The sequence below is a fragment of the Trichosurus vulpecula genome, chromosome 8 (genome assembly GCF_011100635.1).
Source record: "Trichosurus vulpecula isolate mTriVul1 chromosome 8, mTriVul1.pri, whole genome shotgun sequence".
NCBI classification, from domain to species: Eukaryota; Metazoa; Chordata; class Mammalia; order Diprotodontia; family Phalangeridae; genus Trichosurus; species Trichosurus vulpecula.
The window spans coordinates 54,005,704-54,030,696 of record NC_050580.1 but is presented as its reverse complement, the minus strand read 5'-3'; the positions used below and the strand labels follow the sequence as shown (position 1 = coordinate 54,030,696).

The 24,993-nt window shown below is 43.1% G+C and overlaps 1 protein-coding gene and 1 pseudogene across 2 annotated transcripts in view; one reads left to right on the top strand and one right to left on the bottom strand.

Annotated features, from left to right (window-relative positions):
- LOC118828113 (prosaposin) overlaps positions 1 to 2,705 on the top strand; it is a 33,170-nt gene extending 30,465 nt beyond the window's left edge. For both annotated transcript variants that reach the window (XM_036734524.1, XM_036734523.1), the window contains 4 exons: positions 34 to 191; positions 616 to 696; positions 1,037 to 1,147; positions 1,424 to 2,705. In XM_036734524.1, coding sequence (XP_036590419.1) covers positions 34 to 191; positions 616 to 696; positions 1,037 to 1,147; positions 1,424 to 1,459 — 386 coding nt within the window. In that variant the 3' untranslated portion in view covers positions 1,460 to 2,705. The remainder of the gene's footprint in view (positions 1 to 33; positions 192 to 615; positions 697 to 1,036; positions 1,148 to 1,423) is intronic.
- A 14,957-nt stretch (positions 2,706 to 17,662) lies between these two features.
- Positions 17,663 to 19,633, bottom strand: LOC118829516 (annotated as a pseudogene).
- Between the last annotated feature and the right edge of the window lie 5,360 nt (positions 19,634 to 24,993).

Sequence of the window (24,993 nt, the reverse complement as noted above, 5' to 3'; positions counted from 1 at the left end):
CACCTTGCCTTTCATGTCCCCTCTGCTCTGCAGTTAACGTGGCCAGGCTTAAGAGTGGAGTCTTCTGTGAGGTGTGCAAAAAGGTGGATGGGTATTTGGACCGGAACCTGGATAAGAACAGCACAAAGGCCATGATTCTTGCTGCCTTTGAGAAGGCTTGTAGCATGTTGCCAGGAATTTACAAAGATGAGGTAATGCTGGGTGTTAAGACTGCTGGAGTCAGAAAGGTCTGGACTAGCTGTGGGGCCCCAGTGTGCTGATGTTGAACATCTGCCTCCCATCCTCATTAGATTGAGGGTTTTACTTTCACTCTGAAGTCAGTGGTCTTTGAGCTGTCATCCCTAGAGGTGGGGTAGCTGATAGGCCCAAGGAGGAGGTAGCCAGGCCTCTGAATTGAGCAGGGAGATCCTGGGACTGTCCTGGGAGGGAGCTGATGGGCTTGGGGAGATCTGAGGTGGATGGGATGGCTCTTGAGCACAGAGGTGGCCAGGGAGTAGTATAGGGCATGCTGGGAAGGTGGGCTGCTCTGTGGTGAGAGAGCACAATGGCTCCTTGAGAGTCCCTGTGTGGCCCCAGCCCCCTGGGCTGAGTGTTGTTCTTTGTTCTGCTGGACAGTGTGATGAGTTTGTGGAACAGTATGAGCCCATCTTGATAGCAGCCCTGCATGATGAGATGAATCCTGATTCTCTGTGTCTGGTGAGTATGGCAGTGTGAGCAGGCTGTTCTTGGGGCCCATGGGCACCTCCTGAGAGCTGACAGTGTTCGGGGCTCTGAGACCCTTCTAGGAGGGTGGGATCATCCATGGTCTGTGGGAGAAGGCGCTTTCCTCCTCCCAGCCCAGCTGGACATCTCTGGGGTCTGGCCAGTATCCCTTCCCACCCCATGGAACCCAAGAGAACCTGGCGACTTTGGTCTCACCTCACTTTCCCTAGAACTCAGTCACTTACTTCCTCACAAGTGGTAGGAAGGTTCAGAGGGAGATAATCTCCTGGGCCTGTCTCATTCTGCTTTTTCACATCCTTTTCTCCCCATATAGAAAATTGGAGCTTGCCCCAAAGCTCCTCCTAAGCCTCTGCTGGGAACGGAGCAATGTGTCTGGGGCCCAAGCTACTGGTGTAAGAACCTGGAGACAGCCACTCAGTGCAACGTAAGTAATTCCCACTGTCTACACCAAGTCCACGTGCCACGTGCGTAGGGTAGAACACCAGGATATTCCTTGTGCTTCTTTTTCCTCTCAGTCCATTTAAGGGGTGCATGTTTATTAGGCACTTACTGTTGGCATTGTCCCCCATAGCCTCAGGATGAGCACGTGGCCTGGGGGCTGGCTCCTGGTGTTGAGTCTTAGATGTCAGTTTGGAAGGGGAAGTAGTTTGGGGTGATTGGCCTTGGAAGAACCTCATTTTTCTCTCTCTGTCTCTCCTAGGCTGTTGAGCACTGCAAGCGCCATGTGTGGAATTAGAGTCCTTCTCTCTTGGAGAAATTGCAACTTCTTTCCTATTTGTGTGTCTGGGGAAGGGAACATACAGATCTGAATTTTTTTTCTGTTTTTAAATGAGCCCCACGTCCTCTTCCTCCATCCCATCACTGTTCTGTTCCCTTTGTCCATCATTGCCGTGGGTCTGAAAGGCGCCATACTTGGCCATGTTGTCGTGCTTCCCCTGCCTCTGCTATTTGAATGACGTGCCATGAATGCATCTCAGACTGGGTGGGATGGTGGGAGCCTGTGGATAGGGATGACAGAAGAAGCTGGGGCGGACTCCATCCTCCAACAACCACTGATGGCCTCATCTGGGTTTTCAACATCTAATTGGTTAGTTGTGTTTAGAACCATCCTGGGCTGAGGCTGTCAGAGCTCCTGGCCCTGTTCCAGCTTGATCCCCTTAGCCTATTGGCTGCCATATTAGTGGCAGCAGAAAGTTGTGGCTTTGTGCAGGAATTATTCAGAGCCTTCCTGGTTTTTTGAACTGGTTTTCCCACCATGTGGAAGAGCCCCAGTCTCCTTATTGGAAGAAGCTGCTTTTGGCTTAGAATGAGAGAGGCAAGGCTTTGGTTTGTCCTAGCTGGATGGAGGTGGTCCAGCTCTTAGTCTGTTTTCTTTGAAGACCCCCATCCTTAGGTTGTAGCTTTCTTCTGTTTTCTCTTTCTTTGTGATACTTTTCTTGAGCCTTCGCTTTTTGAAGTGGATTTGGGGAAGTGGGATAGAGCTGAGTCAGGGTGGGCTGCTCTTTGGGGTGTGTCTGGGGGTGGGGGGAGAGATTCTGTGACTTGTTTCTTCTGAGGCCCTGACTTGGTCAGTGACCGTAGCAGTGCTTGCCTAGTCCAAGGCCAAGGGGCCCGGAGAAGACTTTCTAGGGGAGTCTTTGTGTGAGTGTTGTGTTTTATACACAATGCAGCTTGGGGTCCCTTCTTAGAGGTTATTTCTTAATTATATTTTTTAAATTAACATGGGTGACAAAATTTGCTTTTCTTGCTTCCTAGTAGAAATGTGGCCGACGCACCAGAGTGCAAGTTTTTCCCTTGTTACCAAATGTAGGCTGGGCCTCAGTTTCTCCTCTTGTGACAGCAGCTTCAGCTTTGCCTTGGGTGTTCAGGGAGGCAATATGGGTTGTTGCTATTAAGTGGACTAAATGTGGTGATTTTTGTTTTGTTCTGGTTTTGCCTTAAAAACTTTCTGTAATTAACAATAAAAGTTCCAGTGAACTAAAGTTGTCGTAATCATTGTGGCTGTTTATCCCTAGAGTAAGGAGTGACAAATGGGAGAGGGGTAAAAAGAGAAAATTATATATGCTAGATGAGCCGTGGGAAAGCTGATACATTGTTGATGGAACTGAACTGATCCGGCCATTCTGAAAAGCAACTTGGGACAGTGCCCCACAAATCTGTTAAATTGTGCATACCCTTTGGCCCAGTGGTACCAGCTCAATCCCTCTAATGAAATAAAAAAAAAAGGAAAAGGACTTAGATGTACAAAAATGTAGCCGCTCTTTTTGTGGTGTCAAAAGAAATGGAAATTGAGGGGGGATACCATTAGCTGTAAAATGTTTCAACAAGTTACAGTATGCGAATGTGATCGAATGCTGTTGTGCTGTAAGAAATGATGAAGGGGATAGTTTCAGAGAAAGCTGCGAAGTCTTGCATGAACTGAGTGAGTAGAAGCAGGAGAAAATATTGTCGAGACTTTTGAAAGCTTTTGCATCTCCGATGGAACGCAGTGACCAGCCATGATCGCAGAGTAGTCATGATGAAATATTTCCACCTGCTAGGGAAACAATGGATTTGGCAGAGTGCTTGAGACATGTCCTTTTGGACACAGCCAATTCAGGAATTTCTTTCACTTGACTACATGTTTGTAACGAGGATTTTATTTTTCTTGCTCTCAAAATGGGATGGGGGTAGTTTGGGTAGTAGGGGAGGAGGTGAAGAAGTAGAGAATGAAGATCTGAAAATAAATTGAGTTTTTAAAGAAGACATAGATGATAACAGTAATAATAGGAGAATTTAATGTCCCTTTTGGATTTGGCCAAATCTAACATAATCAAAAGGAAAAAATATAGAATTGAAGCTGGAGAAATTGGAGTTAAAAGACAACTTCTAAATGGTACTAACTAGCATTTTTCATTATCGCATGAAAGTTTTTATAAAAATTGTATATTGTTAGGGCACAGAAACAGTGCAAATAAATGTAAAGGCAAAAATAATAAACATTTTTTTCAGACCACACATGCACACACACATGCAAACTGAGAGTTAATAATGAATCTTAAATGATGAGCCAGTCAAAGGACAAATAGAACCAATGCAAATGATGAACCATCATACCAAAATTTCTGGGATGTGTTCAAAGCAGTCTTCAGGAGAAAAATATCCCTTAAACATACATTAACAAAATATAAAATGAGAGGATTAATGAACTATGCATTTTCAAAAATTAAAAAACCCAAAATAAGCACAAAAGAGGAGATACTGAATCTGTAATTTGAAGAAATGATAAAACTAAGCTGGTTCTTTGAGAAGACTGATAACATGAATAAACCTTTACCATCCTGGCTTTTAAAAACAAAACAAAACAGGGAGAGTCAAAATAGCAAATGAGCAAAGTGAAACCAAAACCTATCAAGAAAAGAATGAGTAGAGTGGACTCTGCACAGCAATATGGTAACAAAACTGAAAACAAAACCAGGATTACCTTTAAAAATATGAAAAACTGATTTATAATAAGACTAACAAAAACCAACAACAAAACTCACCTCCTGACACTGGTGGATTTGGAGAATTCTATCAAACTTTTTAAAGAGTTAATACCAATACTGCGTAACCTTCTCAACAATTGAAAAAGAAAGCCCTTTATCAGACTTTTTTTTTTTAAAGACAAATTGTGTCCTAATACCGAAACTAGGGAAAGAGAACTATAGATGACTGTTGTTAGTGTCATTCAAACATTTTAGATAAAATCTTATCAAACAGGCTGTTCAGCCAAGAAATTATTATGAACAAATTGAGTTTATTCGGGGAGTGTGTTAGTCAACCAGTGTTTATTAAGGATCTCCTACTATGTGCCAGTCACTACACTAAGCTCTGAGGACATAATGAAAGGTAAATGACACTTCCTTACTGGGGGAGATGATAGGAAAACAATGACATTTGTACAATATATAGGATAAATTGGAGACTGCCCTATATGGAAGGCATTAGCATTAAGAAGAGGCAGGAAAAGCTTCTAAAGGTGTTCTAGTTGGGACTTGAAGGAGATTGGGGAAGCTAGAAGACAGAGCCATGGGAAATGTCCGGAATCAGAGCATTTTGAAAAGGAGGCCAGAGTCATTGGATAAGAAGAGTATATTGGGGTACGAGAAAAGGTAGGAGGAGGCCAGGTAGTGAAAGACAATATGAAAGAGAAGATTTATTATTTGATTCTGGAGAAGAGAGGAGCCACTGGAGTTTGTTGAATGGGGAGATGGGGTGGTGACATGGTTAGGTTTGCAGTTTCATTAGAAATAACTAAAAAATGTATCGAATATTGGGGTGGTGGTGGTGGTAATCTACCAAAGCACAGAGAATACTTGTGTAATACTTGTTCAATTACAACGGTCTCCTTAATGAAATAAAGAACCGCTTAAGTAACTGGGTGAATATTCAGTGCTCATGACTGGCTGGTGCCCAAATAGTCAAAATGGAATTTTACACAAGTTCATTTATGTTTATAATGCTATACCAATCAAACTATCGAAGGGATATTTTATGGAATTCAAAATCATGACAAAATTTATTTGGAAAAACAAAAGATCTAGACTATCAAAGGAAATAAGCTAGGAATGAAGGGGGAGCAGCACTTCAAACCATATTATAAAACAGTAGTAACCAAAACTATTTGGTATTGGTTTAAAGGTAGGGAAATAGATTCATAGAACAATTTAGACGAGGGAGAATCAGAAACAATGAAACTCAAGAACCCAGTATTCAATAAACTTGAAATCATAAATTACTTAGGAAAGGACTCTTTATTTTACAACTCCTGGGAAAGTAGAAGTCTGGCAGAAATTAGGCTTAGACTAACATCTTACACTTACACTAACAACTAATTTACCCAACACTTAACATTTTACATTATTCTGTAATAAATTAAAAGTGGATATATGATGTGGATGTTTAAAATCATTACATAAAAATTTAGAAGAGAAATAGATCATGCACAGCTGAGTATAGGTGATGCATTTTTAACCAAAAAAGAGAGACAATTACAAGAAATAAAATAGATGATTTGACTATATGAAACTGAAAAACTTATACATAAACAAAATTAATGCATCTAGGACAAAGAGGGAAGTGGTCTGGTGAGAAAATCTTTATATCATTTCTCAGATGAAGATTTGTTATCCAAGATATACGAACAATTAACAGAGGTGTGCGTGTGTGTGTGTGAGCTGACAGTCTAACGGGAGAGACAAAATGCAAGCAATTATGTACAAACAAGAAATAGGATAAATAGGAAGTAATCAGTAGAAGGAAGGCTAACTAGAATTAAGGGAGATTAGAAAAGGATTCTGGTAGATGGGACTTTAGCTGAGAATTGAAGGAAGCCAGGAGGGAAAGCACTTTAGTCATGGGAAACAGCCAGTGAAAATGCTGGGAGCCAATATGAATAAACCGCTCTTGGAAGAATAGCCAATGATTAACAATTATATGAAATCACATTCCAAATCATTAGTAGTAAGAGAAATACAGATTAAAACCTCGAGGTACCTTACATCATGACATGACATTTTGTCACCTGGCAAAGGTGACAAAAGATGGAAATAATCACCGTGGGAAGAGTTGGGTGATGCAGGCTCACTAAAGCAGCACTGGAGCTATAAACTAGTACAACCATTTTGGAAAACAATTTCGAATTATGCAAACAAAATATCCATAGTCCTTGACCCAGAGATGCCACTACTAGGCTCATACCCCAAGGAAGTCATTGATAATAAGAATTCCCCTGCCCCCATATACCAAAATAGCAGCGCTTTTTGTGGTAGCAAAGAACTGCTACCACAAAATTGGGGAATGAGTGAAATTGTGAGAAGTGAAGGAAATGTGCTGTAAGAAACAATGAATTTGGTGACTATAGAGAAGCATGGAAAGATTTCTATGGATGGCTGGAGAGTGAAGTAAGCAAAGCAAAAAAAACTACACACAGTGACTATAATAATGTCAATGGAAAGAAACAATAACTAATAATAACCTTGAACAATGGATAGTGAATGTTAAGACTTTATGGAGAAGGGGGAGGGGCAAAGAGATGGGGGGGATACCCCCTGGCTCCTTTGCACAAGTGGGAGGTCTATGAGTGTGGGACATTGCATATATTTTGAAATTTCTTCACTATATTGATTGTTTTTCCTATTGTTTTCTTGTTTCCTCCTTTCTTTAAAAACAAATGTTCCTTGTTATATGTGATGCCTTTCTCAGGGGTGGTAAAGGGGAAGACAAAGAGTGAAATTTAGGTGATTTAAAAACAAAAGATAGCCATAGAATTGATTTTTAAAACATGTCAAGAATAAAAGGTAGGAAACATAATTTCCCTTCTTTTGTTGGTAACTAAAGAAAGCATCCTTCCGGCAGCTCAAATTCCCCAAAACCATTTCCGACCCTCTTACAGCCTCTGGGCCAGACCCTTTACGATCAAATCACCAAGTGGGAGAGGAGCCAAGTTGCTGGCATAGGGACTGGCTGTGGCCGTAGTCGCTGCAGTAGCCCCTGAAGCCGTCTATGTGGGTCAGCACTTTCTCTGCATCTCACAGTCAGAGTTTTCCCAGAACATTGAGAGTTCAAAGGACTTGCTCAGGGTCACACAGTCGCTGTGGGTCAGAGGATGGGACAGATATTCACTCCCAAGTTAAGACATCACCCTCCTGATGTCATTGTCTCTTTGAGAATGAAGGACAGAAAACAATGACAGTGTTCTCTTTACTGTACTTGGCTTCTGCCTTTAACTTATGAAAGAGTCCAAGAGGACCAAAGGGCAAGAAAAACAAATTTGAAAGACTTAAGAACTCCCATCCGTAAACTGACCAATCATGCGACTCCAGATGACTCATGGTGAAACCTGCTACCTATTTCCTGAGAGATTGGTGATGTGCTCATGGTACAGATTGAGACATATTTTTTTTTTTTGGACATGGCCACTGGGGAAATCTGTTTGGCTTGATTATGTGCTTTTGTCACAAGGATTTTCTTTTTCTCTCTTTTTCAATGGAGGAATGTGGATAGGAAGGAGACAAGGTGGCTTTTCGTTAATTGAAAAAATAAAATAAAATAAAAGTTAAAAAACAAATAAAGGCAATGAGAGCTCATAGGACAGAGGGGTCAGGAAAGACTTCCTGGAGGTGAGGGCAGGGACTGTCTTTCGCTTTTCTTTGTATCCCCAGCGCTTATGGCACATATTAGGTGCGTGATATTTGTTAACTGACATTTGAGATTGGTCACGATGGTGGTGAGTAGTAGGATTTCAACTGGTGAAGATGTGGAACAAACATTCCTGCTTATCCGTGCTCCTTTCTGACCTTTCTTTTGTTCTTTATTAAAAAAAAAGATTCCTTGATGACCCCTTTTGTCTTTTTTCTCTCTATTCCTTCCTTGCCTTTTCACCCCTTCCTTATTGGAAAAGAAAAAAAAAAAGGAAAGGAAAACAGAGCTATTGTAAAAAATATGCATAATCAGACAAAACCAGTTCCCCATGAGGAGCTATGAGGGGGAATGTCTGCCTCCTGCTTCTTGAATCCATCCTCCATTTCAGTCTTCTGAAATGGGAGTTAGTCATTGCATTGTTGATCCCCTTAATGGTTGTCTCTTCTGCCTCAAATTATTATGTGTACACTTATTTCTTTACATATTGAGCCTTGGCCCCCTGAGAAGAGTATTGCACATAGTAGGTGTTTAATAAATCCTCTTTGCATTATATTATTGGATACTTGTTGATTAATTGCTAGTAGCAAGAAAATGTAAGAGTGATGGCCTTAGTCTTCGTTAGTTGGGCAATGGAAGGTTCTTAAGCAAGGCAGTGTTGTTATCAGGTGTTAATTCTTAAGATTGCTTTGTCACAGATAGGTACATAAGGAGCACTGGAGGGGGAGAAGGCATAGTTTGCTGTTGAAGTGATAGAAATGTAGTGCCCCCTGTGGGCTCTCCTCTGACCAACTCCCACTTACAAGTTGGGTGCCCCAGGGGATGACTACCCTCCTGGTTCAAGGGACTCTGTGATTCTGCACTCCTGACGCTATGGCTCACAAGCCCCCATCAGTGGGTTTATCCACTACAGACAGGGGGCAAATTAGCTCAAAGCAAAGGTATTAATAAAAACAGCAAACAAGAATAGTGGCTACAAAACATCTTCCCCATAAACCTAGTGTGCACTCTCACCCAAATACTTATGGTGTCATTAGGGAAAGTGGGCAAACACACATTGAGTCCACAAGTTGAGAAGATAAAAATAGCCAAGACTCTTCATCCCTCTAGCATTGGAGGGTCCTGAAGTCTCTTCTTTGTTCTCAGGCTGTTTCCCCTGGCCTCAGTATCTCTCCTGATCATGTCATCTATGCTTGGCTCCCTGGGCCTGCTCCTCTCTGCAGCTGGACTTCTCGGGCTGGCTTTCTGCTGGGCACAGGCCTCTCTAGGGGGATTTTGGTAACTGGATTTCCGGAAGAAAAAAAAAGTATGCTTAGCACACTTTTAAGTTGAATCTGCATTATTAATATTTTCTTCATCACTTTTTTAAGTCTTGAAATCATCAGAATAAAAAAATCCAGCCCTGATTTGTAGCATTAACCAATTTCCAAGAGATAAATGCTCACACTACAGGTTTAACAATTGGATCTCTGGAGCTGATAGGAGCTGACTACAGTATACCTCTGGGCATCTGCAGCTGGGAGAGTTGCTTCACTTTAAGATGTCATTGCTTGCAGCAGTGGAAGAGAGAGTATGAGGAAAAAGGTGAAGGGAATTCCCTTTCAAAACTTTTCCCTCTGGGGTTGCAATTGCCAGGGAGTTACTCCCTTCTCAAAGCTTGCTCATACTTATTAAGGCCACCAGAGGGCGTAGCAAATCTTTCAACAAGCCAATCGCTAGTCGCCCAAGGGATTGATTGAAGAATTTCTTCAGACTTTCTAAAGCATCCAAGTATGAACATTTCATTACATTTCCTTTACCCAGGCTCATCAGAGTTTGAAAATGGTGAATCCTTTATAAGGCATGGACGAGTCTCTCAGTTTCTTATTGTTTAGAATCTGCAAATAGGTCATTCAGGGTGTAAGCCACTCACAGTTTACAAGCATTTTTTATCTGGTTGTCCTCTTCTGGAACTTCTTAATCTTGCAAGACCACTTCAACTCTGGAACTCAAGCTTTATCAATAATAGGGACCCCCTTGCCTCTGATTGGGAAGAGCAGAAAGTTTTCTTCCCCAGAAACTCCATTGAAGGAGGGAACCTAGCTCAGCCACTTCTTCATTCCCCATCCAGATGCCCTGCTCTGGACCTCCCTACCATGCCCTTCCCTCCTCCTCCCCCTTTCCTGTTTCCTTTTGTGTGTGGTTTTCTCCTTCTTGAGGGCAAGGACTGTCTTCTGCTTTTCTTTGTATCCCTAGTGCTTAGCAGAATGGCTAGCACATAGTAGGTGCTTAATAAATGTTTGTTGACTGTGTCTATAACCACTAGCGATCTGATATGTTCCCCTTTTTATAATTTTATTAAGTGGTTTGGAGGACTGAGATGATCTAGGGTCTCCTTATCAACTCCTTCCTCTAAAATGAGGATGCTATGGAGAGCCTCTTAAGGTGTGGAATCATGATGATGGGAATGGAAAAGAAGCAAGTATACTAGCAATATTGTTGAAGGGAGTCAGTGAAGTGAGGTAGCTTATCAGATGTACGTATGGTAGGAAAGGGTCAGAAACAGGTAGGAGTGGAAGATATATTGGTGCCTGGGTGACCGAGGTAATGGGAGTGCATATGTTGTGCAATTCACAAAAGCACGTATGTGGGGAGAGGGTAAGCTGCCAAGAAGAGGAGTATATTTAAAGTCTCAGGATCTGAATTCAAATTCTGACTCTTATTTGTAGACAACCTTTTTTGGGTTTTAGTTTCCTTTTCTGGGGGGAAAAGGGGATGTAGGCTAGGTAGCCTCTAAGGTCCCCTTTGGTTCAAAATCTATGATCAGTTATTGAATATCTTTGATAGGCACAGGATGGTGGTAGTGGCAGGGGCAGGGGTGATACACAGCCCTTTAGGACATCACCCCTGGCTTCCAGATTCTCACAGTTTAAACAATGATATGGACAGAAACTGAACAAACAGAAAAAAAAAAAAACAAGGAGAGAACAGAATTGTCATTAGATGAGGAGTTCCCACACTTAAATCCAATTCATTTGCAAGTCAAGGCATCACCCTTCTGATATCATTGGTCCTCTTTGAGAATGAAGAATAAACAATAACAACCCAATGAGATGGTAAGTGGTACAGGAGGCCAGGGAACTAGATCATTGGGAATGGCATTAGTCAGGAAAGGCTTCCCAGATGGGACTTGAGTGAGGCATTAGGGAATGAATAGGATTTCAATGGGAGTGGATGAGCAACAGACAGGAATGAGTGCAGAATGTTTTGGGGACAGAAGGGAGGCTGGCCTGGTGGAATATGAAGATGCATCATAGACTAATAGTATGGAATAAGTGTAGCTTGGATTTCACACACATCTGGAGGGGTTTTATGTGCTTCCTATGCAGCGATGTGACTCCTTATTGGTTGGACCTGCATGAGAGATTAAGTTGGTTCTAGGCACATTCTTCAGAGAGATATCTTAATTTTTGTTTGCTGTTTTATTTGGATAAATGAGTATATTTGCTATTCACTATTTTTATGGTCTTTTGTGTAGTTGGTGTCTGTTGTAGAGGTTGGATGTTGCATATAAGTGGAGGGTTTGTTGTTGTTCAGTCATTTTAGTCATGTCCAGCTTTGTGACTCCATTTGAGGTTTTCTTGGCAAAGATTCTGGAATGGTTTGCCATTTCCTTCTCCAGCTCAATTGAGGCAAACAGGGTTCAGTGACTTGCCCAGGATCACACAGCTAGTAAGTATCTGAGGCCTGGATTTGAATTCATGAACAGGAATATTCCTGATTCTAAGCCCAGGACCCTATCCACTGTCCCACCTAGCTATCCAAGTGAAGGGCATTAAGAATGCTATTAAGAGTGATCAGGGAAGTGACCTTTTTTCTAAACTGATTGTGTCCCTAGACCAGAAATATTGAGTGAGGTGACTTATAGAGATGATTCTAGCCCAATATCCTTCTTTGGTATTGGAGGGGAGATTGTCTATTCTCAGAGGTCATCAACCTTGCCTACCCCTCCCCCTAGATAGCATTCTGACAGCACAGATATAGCCCTGCTATATTTTCTGAAGGGTGGCTCCAACTTCAGATCATATTTATACTTGCTATCTCTGAGCAACATCTATATGTTTAGACAAACCCCACGCTTATCTTTCATTAGTTTGGAAAGACTGCTTGGATTTGGGTTATAGAGGGCCTTGAATGCCAAGCTGAGGAGTTAGGATCTTATCTTTCAGTCAATGGAGGTAGAATACTCTCTGCTTGTAGACAAAGATATAAAACATCTTGGGATTCAAAGGTAGAAAGGGCTGTGGGCCTTGGAAAGGGCTGTCTAGTCCTCTCTACCTAGATGAGCACCCAGAGAGGGGAGGTGATGAGGAGGAAGAAGGTGACTCAAAGGTCTTGAGGCAGGTGCCTGGGATAATAATAGGAGGGGTTCCGTACCTCGAGATGGGTGTGTGTGTATGTGAGTGCATGCGTATGTGTGTGTGTGTGTGTGTGTGTGTGTGTGTGTGTGTGTGTGTGTGAATGTGTGTGTGTGAAGTTGGCAAGAAGATGAAGGGTCAAGTTTTGAGCATGTAAATTTTGGTGACTTGGTAGGACTTCCCAATGAAGAATGTCTATCAGCCGACAGTTGAAAATGAAGGTCTGGAGCATCAGAAAAAGGCTGGGAGAGAGAATGTGACATAGTGGTTATAATCTATCCTTTGATCACCAAGCATTAATAAAGTGTCTACCATGTAGGGTTAGGCACTGGGGTTACCAAGATGAAAAAATGATACAGTTCTTGCCCTCAACACACATTCTATCAAGAGAGCTACATATATGCAAGGAAGTGCCTACAGAAGTACAACATAGCTAAGTACAAAACCACACACATATCTAGAGCACAGATGAAGAAGGTGACCTAGCATTAATAGGAGCATGGAGAAAGGCTTCCTGTAGAAGGTGGCGCTTTAGCTGGGATTTGAAGGGAGCCAGGAGGTGCAGATGAGGAAGCAGAGCTTTGGCCCTCCACAACCTACCAGACAAGGGATCATCCCAGGTTTGCTGGAAGCCCTCTAGGGATGGGGAACTCACTACCTCCTGAGGCAGCCCTTTCTGCATTTGGACGGTTCTAATTGTTGCGAAATTTTCCCTTTCATCAGGCTTAGATTAGCCTCCCCACACCTTTCTCCTATCTTTCTTTGTTCTGCCTTCTGGAGCCAAGGGTAACAAGGGTAGTCCCTCTTTCACGAATAGGATGGCCCTTCAAATTCTTGGAACAAGGACTAGAACCTTGGTCTCCTTACTGCTAGTCCTGAGCTCTTTTCACCATCACTTTCACTAGCATTTATTAATTTCCTACAGTACTCTGAGGGCTCTGGATTCAAGCACAAAGTAGGATGTCTAGTCCCGGCCTACAAGAAGTTTACATTCTACCAGGACAAGGTATCTCATGTTGTGTCCTGAGCCACTTTGGCAGTGTCTGGTGAAGCCTATAGATCCCCTCTCGAAATGTTCTTAAATGCATACAATAAAATACATAGGAGTACAAAGGAAATCAATTGGATCGAGATAAAGTTATCAAAATATTAAAACAAAAACAAAACCAGGAATAAGTTCAGGGACCCCAAGTTAAGAGTCTCTGGACCAGGAGGATACAACCTCTAGATACACCGTGCTGGGGGTCAGGAGACCAGGATTGGAGTCCTAACTCCACCATGTTCCCCATGCCTGGAATGCCGCCCCCCCTTTCACGTCTCCCTTAAAGAATCCCAATCTTCCTTAAAGACCCAGGTCAGGCATTACCTTCCTTCCTGATTCCCAATACCCCTCTCCCATCACTACTGTTCTTTCTCTCTTACTATGGGGTACTCAGTTGCCCTGCATTTCTTCTGTATGCTCTTATAGGTGTAGATGCAGTCTCTCCCTCAACAGACTGTAAGAGCCTTGAGGGCAGGGACTGTGTGTCTTTGTAACCCCAGTGCCTAGCACAGTATGGCTTCACCAAGTATGTCTGTGGATGCATGTGTTCCAAAGCAAGCACATACCTGTGCCTTTATGTAATGGGGCCTTTGCCCGTAGGAGGGAGTTTCTATGTCAATAGCTGCTGGGGGCTCCACCCTTACAGGCTCAAACCTCCTTCAAATAAGCCTACTTCAGGCTGGTTCCAGTAGCAGCCACTGCTACCAGGCACTGGGAGCCTGGCTTCTCTCCTCTCACCTCCTCCTAAGTGTATTGGCCCTCTATCATTCTGACTCTTGCTGGTTGGTTGAGTCCCATATAGGGATCAGTCACTCAGGGAGGCTTCCTGCAGGTCCAAACCAGCCATCCCAGCTGCTGCCAGTGAAGTCTCTGCTTTACCTCCAGTGAGAAAAGAAGAGAGGGGGAGGGGAGCGACAGAGACAGAGAGAGAGAGAGAGAGAGAGTCTAGACCGTATCCCCAGAGGGTGTCCCCCAAGATGAATTTGCCACTTGGATACTGGAGGCTCCTGCTTCTTGCTCTCTGCCTACCTTTCTTCCCAGGTAAGTTCACAGTCTGTCTTTCCCAGTGATATAGAAAAATGTCCGCCCCAGACTCCTCCCTTGAGATGGGAATGATGAGTCTGGAGGGAGAGGCTCCAGCTTGGTGCCATCCTTGCCTAGTGACTGAGTACTGAGTGGACTCTACCCTAACAGTTCAGCAGCCCTCTTCCTGGCCTGAGAGGGGTTGCCATGACCCGGAGCCTGTTGGGCATGAGGTCATCCTTCCCTGCCTGTGGTACCTTTAGCTGCTGCAGATGACAGTGCTGCTACTCTCCCCTTCTTCTTTCTTCTGCTTCACCTTCCAAAGTCTCTGATATTGAAGAAAGAAGGAAGCACATCCAGGGACTTGGTTATCCTGCAGTCCCTGGCTCTTTTATGACCTATTTCTAGACATCTCTGTAAGGAATATGGCCTAGACTATTCAGCTGGCACTTTGACTTGGCAGAGTCCAGTTTCTAGTGAGGGTAGGTGGACTGTTTGCCCCTTCCTTCTTGTACCCTAGATACCCCAATAATCCTACCTGGGGACCTCAGCTTGATTCAGTGGGGTAAGGAAAAATCACCTAGACCAGGGGTTCTTAATTTGAGATATCTACGGATCTCTTAACTTGAGAGGTCAACTAGGGGTGGGGTGGAGGTGGCAAGGAAGAGGTTGTGAAATTGGATAGGGAAAAAAATGACAACTTTACCCTAATCTTAAGCTAAAATTTAGTTTTTCCTTCAGTCATGAATCTAGGTCAGCAGCCAGCAACTTGCAGCCCCTGAGCCAAATCTAGCCCACTGCCTGTTTTTTTTTTGGGTGCCTGAGGAGCTAAGAATGGTTTTTGCATTAATTTTAATTAATTTTTAGCAGGCCATAAAAAACAGGTGACTGTCCAGATTTGGCTCTCGGGCCTTAAGTTGCTGACCCCTAAACCATTATTCTGAAAAAGGATCCCTAGGCTTCACTAGACTGCCCAAAGAGTCCATAACTCAAAGAAGGGAAGAATCCCTGACTTACACGATGTTTTCCCTTTGACTCCTCAGGCCATTTTGTCTTTCATGGCTCATTCCATAGATTTGTGCCCATGGTGTTCTCATTGGTATGGGCAAGGAGAGCAAGAGCTAGACTTCTAATTTTAAAAGGATGTTCATTTAGTCAATGGGCCTTAAATCTCATGGCAAAGTGTGAAGTTAGGGGAGCAGGGTCTATTTGGAAAGATGCTTTTTTAGCCAAGAAGATAAAGCTGAAAAGCTTGTTATGTATTTTAGGGGAAGGGTTTCATCAATACCTACCCTTTGCAATAGTTATACTTCTAAAGTTGAGTTTATCTATTAATTAAAAATTTTAAAAAATGAAGCTGTTTCTTTAGTTTGATGAATAACATGTTTATGTTCCTAATGTTGTGCTCAGACAGTCCTGATGAGTGGCCAAGGAACCACGGCTGTTGAGGGCAATTCTTTCTTCCCTGGGAGGGCAGACGAAGGTTGGGCAGAGGGAGTTTGTGCTTGGGAGGGTGGAGGGGGTCGTGTCCAGAGACCAGATGAAGGAGGTAGGAGGAAGAATAACTGCATGGATAATGTAACTTTTCATTTATGACTCTTTCTTAGCCCAGATGGGCTGAATGTGCTGGTACAGAAAGATGAGCAACGTTGGGGTCTGGTCTCCGGTTTATGTAGTCACAGAGAGAGTGGGGAAGACCAGGGACAAGGCAAGCAAAAAGCATATGCTTGTGCACTTGAAGTCTCCTGCTATCCTTGTGTATGACAAACCATAGAATCTCAAGGATAGAAAGGCACTTCAGAAGTGGCCTAGTCAGCCAAGAAACTTTGAAAAAGTACCTACTATGTGCCAGCTGCTAACTGCTGGGGGCATAAGATAGTCTCTGTCCTGGAGCCCCTCATAGTCTAATGGAGGAAACTACAAACTAGTTATAGGTAAGCTATAGAGAACATCAATTGGGCATTCTTAGCAGAGGGAAGTTCCTAGCATTAATAGGAGCATGGAGAAAGGTTTCCTGTAGAAGGTGGCACTTTAGCTGGGATCTGAAGGGAGCCAGGAGGTGCTGATGAGGAAGCAGAGCTTTGGTCCTCCACAACTTACCAGACAAGTGATCATCCCGGGTTTGCTTGAGGCCCTCTAGGGATGGGGAACTCATTACCTCCTGAGGCAGTTCTTTCTACATTTGGATGGTTCTAATTGTTGGGAAATTTTCCTTTCATCACACCTAGATCTTCCTCTCTGGATCTTTCACCTATTGTTCTGCCTTCTGGGGCCAAGGGAAACAAGGTTTTTCCATGAGATGGTCTTTTATATTCTTGAAAATTGCCAATACCCATCTGTCTTTTTTTTCTCTCTCAGTCTTCTTTGTTTCAGGCTAAACATGTAGAATTCCTCTAACTGATCCTCACAAAGTACAGTATCTTGGGAATGTGTCACCATCCTGAATGTCCTCCAGTTTATTATTATTATTTGTAATTGCACATCATTCCCATATTATAGAGAGCAACAGAAAAGGGAGGGAGGGGCTTAAAATTGATGAGGACCCAGGTGGCAGGTCTGGATGGCTGGACATGATGTAGAATGCAATGGGACACTGAGACACATTTTGACATGATCTAGGGAAATATTTCCCTGCCACAGAACAGAACAGGGGCTATAAAATGCATAGAGGGATGTACTCGTCCACTCCTTTTAAATTAAGGAATTCTCCCCTTTCTGGTGTGACTTGAGATCTCAGATGACTACCTTTTGGGACAGTTTGATGTCAAAAGCCACTAACAACAACCAGTCTAGAAGGAGGGTCTTCTGTGAAAAGAAATCCAGAAGTAAATAGGACATCACCCCAACCCCCCAGATCCATTTTTCTTGGCTTAGGAAAGAAACATGATCCAAATAAGACTTCTGTGATTTGTTAAATGAGCCTCCAGGTTATAGGCAGCTTCCTACAGCAGACCCTGAGAGGGCTGCCCTTCTGGCAGGGCTGGCTCATTGGAACCACTGGAGCAATTGCTTCTTTCAAATCCCTACGTTGGTCGCTTCTTACTACATCTCCATCTCTGACACTCCAACCAGGTTGTTATTACCCAAACCACCCATGAGGCATCTTGAGTAATACGGTTGAGGGAAGGGGCACAGGAGAGAAAGGAATAGGTCTGAAATAGGGAAGAAATGAGAAAAGGAGCCATCAGTCCCCCACCTGCAGTTAGGTGTAGTGAACCCTAAGTATGTGGAGCAGGCCAGGGAGAGATGTGTTGGGGGATGTGAGAAGGGAAGGACCTAGCTGCTGCTGGCATGTGCTAGTAACCTGCTTTCACTTTTAGCCTTGGGCTGGCACAGCTTCCATGGCTTTGCACAAGGTCTCTTCATCCCTGAGGACTTGAGAGGTTTCAGATTCTTGTCCAACTCATACACGCCAGTGGGCAGACCCAGCTCCATAACTGCTTCTTCAGATAGATGGTCAGGGTATTTGTCAATCCTGCAAAGACTATTGTCATGGGCTGAGATCAGAATATGTTTTCCTGCCTTGATTTGGGGGATGTTGTCCTCATTCCAGAGCCTTGGAAAGAGTTCCTTAATTTCTAAGGGGTGAAAGAGGAAATCCCACTGTGTCTTTCAGGCTCTGACAGGAAGGTGGTTGATCATTAGAGATCTGCATGGTGTCCGTCCTTGCTGATGTAGCCCCCATTGGAAGTGGGGCGATACTGTAGGATGTCACCAGGTCTTCACCTGGGCCTTAGTCTCTGCTTTGTTGGGGCCCATCAAACCTCCATAATGCCTCTCACTGAGGTGCCACGTCCTCATTATGGGCAACCATGTCTGGTCAGTGCATCTAATACTGTCCAAAGGATGAGTAGCTCTCTCCTGGACAGCAAATTCATAGCCAGCATCTCGCAGCGCTTGGCCATCGCACTTGGCCTCCCAGTGCGGTGGAGCTCGGGACCGTGTGGTGGCCATTGAGACGATTCTCCATGTTTCAGGCTCTCTCTCCCTGCTGGATCAACACAAGCTTGTAGGGTGGCAGGGGAGGCAGAGGCTTGGGGCAGCAGGTATATAAGAGGCACTGAAAGGTGCGGACTCTGCTCTCCAGTTTATTAAAATCCTTCCTAAAGTTAAACTAAAGTTCCATGCCTCCAGACCTGAACACCACACTCCATATATGTTCTGACTAGGGCAGGATAAAAAACCTTTCTCAATCTGGCCTCTGTGGAGAGCTCAAGGTTCCATTAGCTCTTTTGACTGTTGGATGACAATTTTAATTCAAACTGACCTAATAATCTAACGTTACTTCTATATCATCATCATCATCATCATCTTTTTCTTTGCAATTGAGGTTAAATGACTTGCCCAAGGTCACAGCTGAGGTCAAATTTGAACTCAGTTCCTCCTGACACCAGGGTGGGTCCTCTGTCCACTACACCACCTAGCTGCCCCACTTCCATATCTTTTTGAGATGAGCTGCTATCTAGCCTGCTAAAGGGGAGAAGCAATAGGAAACCTGGGACTCTGATGGATTCTGGAGAGCCAGACTCTGTGGGGTGTTAGATAATGTCTAGGTTAGAGCCCAGAGAAGCCGTTGTGGCTGCCCTTCACCCACTTCCACTCTGAGCTTACTCTGGGCGGGATGATTGGACTCTGCCTGAGCAATAGGCCCACACCGTGAGCTGTGGATAGGTGGGGCACCTTCTCTTTGGAGAACCATCCCTACTTTGGCAGCTGAGATTGGTAAACTTAATGACGTAAGGCTTGCTCTGGGGCAGGCAAGGGCAGAGAAGTCAGGCAACTACAATGCATCAGAATGACAGAGGACACTAACCTCTGCCCCACAGAACTGAGAGGCTTCTACTTGGAGCCAACTCTGTATAGCCTGGGCAGGCGATATTGCAACATCTAGGGTTTGCCAACGACTTTACATACCTTATCTTATTAGTTCATATCAATTCTTCCAGACAAGTAGGACAAGTATCCTATTTTGTGAACAGAGAAACTGAGCTCAGAGAGGGCAGGCTGACTGTACAGCTATTAAGCAAGAAAAATTGGACTGGTACCAAGTCTTATGACTTGGAGGCCAATGTGCTTTCTACTGTAACACACTCCCTGAAGGTTGAGGTGGCCAGTGGGAGGACAGTTAGAAATGGTGTTAAGGACCAGATCTCAGGGGACAGATCTCTGATGGTCTTGTTTACAAAGTCTGGTGTTCAGGAGATTAAGCCTTCAGGGACAGTGCAACCTCATAAGGAGGAGAACCAGGGCTTAGTAATGGGATCCTGTTGGCCATCAATGCCAACATCGTGATTATGGTCACTAACAACCTCGCAACCAATTTTATCACAATCACTGTTATTAATACTGCTACTACTTCCTGTATTCCTCCTTCCAATATTCCTTCCTAAATTATCACCATCATCAATATCACCATTACTATCAATATTATCACCATCACTATCACTAATATTGCCATCACTACCTATATTATCACCATCATCAATATCACCATTACCACCAATATTGTCACCATTGCCATCAGCATCATCACCAATATTAACACCATCACCATCATTGATATAACCATTACCACCAATATAATAACCATCACCATCGCCAATCTCACTATTAACATTATCATCAGGGACAACTCCTCTCTCAGAGCCTAAACAGGAAGTGGGGAAGCTGGGGAGTTCTCCTCACTCTCCCTTAACTGATGCCTTGGAGAGATGTTCAGCTGTCCTTACCTGCCTTAGACCAAGCAAGGCTGGAGTACTGGTGCTCTTCAGTGATCTACGGGGGCAAAGGAGCTTCTCCCAGATGGCCAGGAGTGATTCTATGACATCCTCCTGAATCTGGGTGTGTAGCTCTCTGACCAGTGGAGGAGGCTAGCCTGTGCCTGTTGTGTCTGTGAGTTCAGGATAAGATTGCTGCAGAGGGGAGGGGACCTCAGCCCTTATGATGGCCCCTTCACTGAAAGAGTTGGAGGGATGATACGATCATAGACTTAAAGCTGGGAGGGACCTTAGAGGCCGTCTAGACAAACCCCTTCATGTTGTAGGTGAGGAACTGAGACTCCAAAAAATGAAGTGACTTGCCCAGGTCACCCAGCCAGTAACTAGTATGTATCTGAGGTGGAATTTGAACCCAGATCTTTCTCTCTCAAAGTCTTGTGCTTAGGAACTAATGCTGAAAGGTGATTTTTAAATGTTTGATTTTGAGATAAGCAGAACCAGGGTGATGGGAAGCCAGCCTGGGGTTCTCCAACTCTCGCTGTAAGAGCCAAATATTGAGGTGTCAATTCAGGGTCAATGGGAGTCACTCTTCCTTCCTTCTCTCTGCCAGCCTCCTCTTTTTGCCTCCTCTGGCAGGCTCTGCTTTGGGGAATGTGAGAGAAAAGGAATTGGAGGAGGGAGGGCTGCACTCATCGTGAACTCTCTTCTACCTTTCTTTCCAGGAGAGAGGGAGGGAGGCAGGTGGGAGGAGCCACCTCCCCATTACATAGGCACGTGGGCTGGGCTGGGCTGGCTGGCCTGTGTGTGGCTGTCTGCTGAGGACAATAGATTGACCTGGTTGACTTTGGGTTTGAGCCTGTATGAGCACAGAGATTGCTTTACTCCCCAAACTACTTTCTCTCAAAACTTCGGATTCAGGCTCTCGTTTTCCCTGCTCCCTCTATTCAGAACCCATAATAATGTCCCAGGTACACAGAGAATGTAAGGCCTGGTCTGTCTTAAAAGCCCTGCTGCTACCAACATGGGAATATGTCCTCAAACCCACTAATGGACTTTCTAGGTGTGCTAGATGTTGCTAAATGTTGTTCTTGGCTGCCTTCAAGACTCAGTTCAAAAGCCAATGCCTTCTTGTCCTAGGTTACTTTGTGTCTGCTTTGTATGTGCCTTACATATATATGTATACGATATCTCTCCCAATAGAATCTAAACTCCTTGAGGGCAGAAACTATCATCCTGCCTACCTACCACAGTGCCTGGCACGAAGTAGGTGCTTAATAAATGCCTGTTGGTTGATTGATTGATTGCTCTATATAAAAGATTATAGGGTTAGAGCTGAAAGGGATATATTAGAGATCCTCTAGCCCAATCCCTTTATTTTACAGACAAAGATACTAAGGCTCAGAGAGGGGACATGATTTGCCTATAGTCACAGAGCATAGGCAATATTGGAATCCAGGTGTTCCTCACTCCACGACTGTCCACAACAGCATTTTACCTTTCACATAGATTGTTGTTCAGTCCTGTCCGACTCTCTGTGACCCCATTCGGGGTTTTCTTGGCAAAGATACTGGAGTGGTTCTCCAGCTCATTTTACAGATGAGGAAACTGAGGCAAACAGGGATTAAGTGACTTGCCTGGGTCACATAGCTAGTATGTATCTGAGGCTAGATTTGCACTTCCTGACTCCAGGCCTGGCACTCTGTGCATTGTGGCTCACCTTAGCTGCCTTTCACACAAATAGAGAGAGAAATTAGCATGGTGTGGGGGAAAGATCATTGGATCCAGAGTCAGGAGATCTGGGTTTAAGTTCTGGACCTAATGCTCACTGAGAACATCCACAGTCCCTTCCAGCTTGAGATGTATGATGCTATGAACCATGTGACCCCAGGCCAATCGCTTAGTCTCATTTTCTATGATCCTATAATTCTATAATAAGTCCTGTAATTTCTATGATCCTATAATCCTATAGTAAAATAAGGAGGCAGCTGCGGTATGGTAGAAAGAGCCCTATCTGGAGTCAATGGATTGCGTTTGAATCCTATCTCTACTTTTTCTTTTCTTTTTGATGCTTTTTTCTTTTGATGCTTTCTAAAATTGACTTTTAAAAATTTTGAGTTCCGAATTCTCTCCTTTCCTCTCTCCAGCCCCTCTCCTACCCATTGACAAGGTAAGTAATATGATACCCATTATACATGTGAAGTCATGTGAAACATATTTCTATATTAAGGTGCAACAACAAAAAAGCAAGAAAATAAAGTAAAAAGTATTTCAGTCTGCACTCAGAGATCATCAGTTCTCTCTCTGGGGAACATGGAATTTTTGGAATTGTCATCGTATTGATCAGAGTTGCTAAGTTTTTCAAACTTGCTTATTGTTACAAAGTCCTTATTCTGCTCACTTCGCTTTGAATCAGTTCATAGAAGTTTTCCCAGATTTTTCTGAAACCATCCCCTTGTCATTTTTTTTAATAGCACAATAGTATTCTGTCACACTCATGTATCACAACTTGTTTAGCCATTCCCCAAATGATGGGCATCCCCTCAATTTCCAGTTCTTTACCATCACAGAAAGAGCTGCTATAAATATTTTTGTACAAACTGGTCTTTTTCCTTTTTCTTTGATGTCTTTGGGATACAAATCTAGTAGTGGTATCGCAGAATCAAAGGGTATGCTCAGTTTTATAGCCCTTTGGACATAGTTCCAAATTGCTCTCTAGAATGGTTGGATCTGTTCACAACTCTACCAACAATGTATTACTGTCCCAAATTTCCCACATCCCCTCCCCTAGCTTGACTTCTTACTAGCAGTGAGACCTTGGGACTTAACATGCTTTTGCTACATTTCCATCTCTATAAAATGAGGGGGCTGGATTAGATGATGTCTAAAGTCCCTTCCATCTCTATGGTTCTTACATTTTTCCGGCAGACTAGAAGTTCCTTGAGGGCAGGAATTGTATTGTTTTTGGTTTAACATCCCCAGAGCCTAGCACAATTCCTGGCACATAGTAGACACCCAAGCAACAAGTGCTTATTGGCCTGAATCACAATTTTTTCTTTAAATAGATTTTTATTGGGATTTTTAATTTTTGTATCACTTACATTACATTCTGTATTTACTGCCTTCTCCCAGAGAGTTATACCTTAAAATTAAGAATAAAAAAAAGAGAGGAAGGAATGACAAAAAATTCAGCAGAACCAATCAACACATTGAAAATGTCTGATATGGCATGCTGTGCATTACATGCCATGCCATACACCCTTCTCACAGGTGCCAGAGGACGTCGTTTTCATGTTGTTCTTTAGGGCAAAGCTCGATTGTAATTTCACAGCATTCAGCTTGAATTATTTGGTTGCTATGGTTCTTTCCATTTATGTTGTTCTTGTCATTACACATATTATTTTCCTCACTCTGCTTACTTCACTTTGAATTAATTCATACACATTTTTCCATGCTTCTCTGCATTCATCATGTTTAGCGTTTCTTATAACATAATAGTGTTCCATTACAGTCATGCACCGTAATTTGTTTAGCTATTCCACAATTGATGGACATCTATTTTGTTTCCAATTCTTTGGAAACCAAGAGTGCTGCTATCAAAATTTTGGTGGAGCCTTTCTTAATGTTAATGACCTTTCTGGAGTATATGCCTACTAGCAGAACCTCTAAGTCAAAAGGTATGGAAGTTTTAGCTACTGCATTTTCATAGTTGCAAATTGATTTCCTGAATGGTTTTGATTCACAGCTCCACCCACAATATACTAATAAGCTTATCTTTCCACAATCCCTTTAATATAAAATAATCCTATATTTTGTCATTTTTGCCCATCTGCTTTGATGGGAAGTAAAACCTCAGGGCCTTTAGATTTGCATTTCTCTTTTTAGAAGTAATTTGGAGCATTCTTTTGTATGATTGGTAATAGTTTGCAATTCTTTTTTTGATGTTTGTTCATATCCTTTGACCATTTTTCTACTGGTTCCTGGTTCTGTAACTGTCTTTTAGTTATTTATATGTCTTGGATATCAGAACCTTATCAGTGATATTTGACACTATAATTTTTCCCCTAGAATACTTTCCTACTTTTCCTAGATGCATAAATTTTCTTTGTCTAAGAGCCTTCCAACTGCAAGTAATAAAACAATCTATTTTCTTTTTCTCTTTTGTAACTGCCCCTTCCCATGTTTGGTTAAGAATTCACCTCTTTGCCCACAGGTGTGAACTGTTTCTCTTCTAATTTTTTTTATGGTATGATCTTTAATATCCAGGTCATGTATCCATTTTGAATTTGTTGTGTTACTGTGGAATGTGGTATAATGTATTGGTCTAAGTCTAATTTCTGCCAACTGCCCTAGGCAGCTAGGTGGTGTGGCGGATAGAGAGTTCCAATCTGGCCTTAGACACTGTGTGATTCTGGGCAAGCCACTTAACCCTTTTTTGGGTCTCAGTTTCCTTATCTGCAAAAAAAGTTGGAGAAGGAAATAGTAAACCACCCTAGTATCTTTGCCAAGAAAACCCCAAATGGAGTTAGTCACAAAGATTCGGACATGACTGAAATGATTGAGCAATAAGCTTTCCAGTTTTCCCAGCAGCTCTAGCCCAGTAGGTAAAACTGAATTGAATTCTATGACCCTTTCAGGTCAAGGTCTACGGTTTGATGATGCATGATGTACTGTGCATGCGCAAGCCTTTGTTTATGTGCATTATACTTCCTGTATCTTATCTATCATCCCTTGGCCCCAAATCTGAAATTATTAAAGCGTGAAACAAATGAACAAAGTGGGTATTTTCTGCCACTCAGGGCCAAGCCCAATAGTTTTTTTGGCCTTAGGTAGAGCTATGTATGGAAACTCCACCCTCGTCAAGCTAGTATTCCAGGAATGCCTCACCCTTCTCCTCTCAGTGTTATTTCTCAATAAGCTTAAATCTCAAATG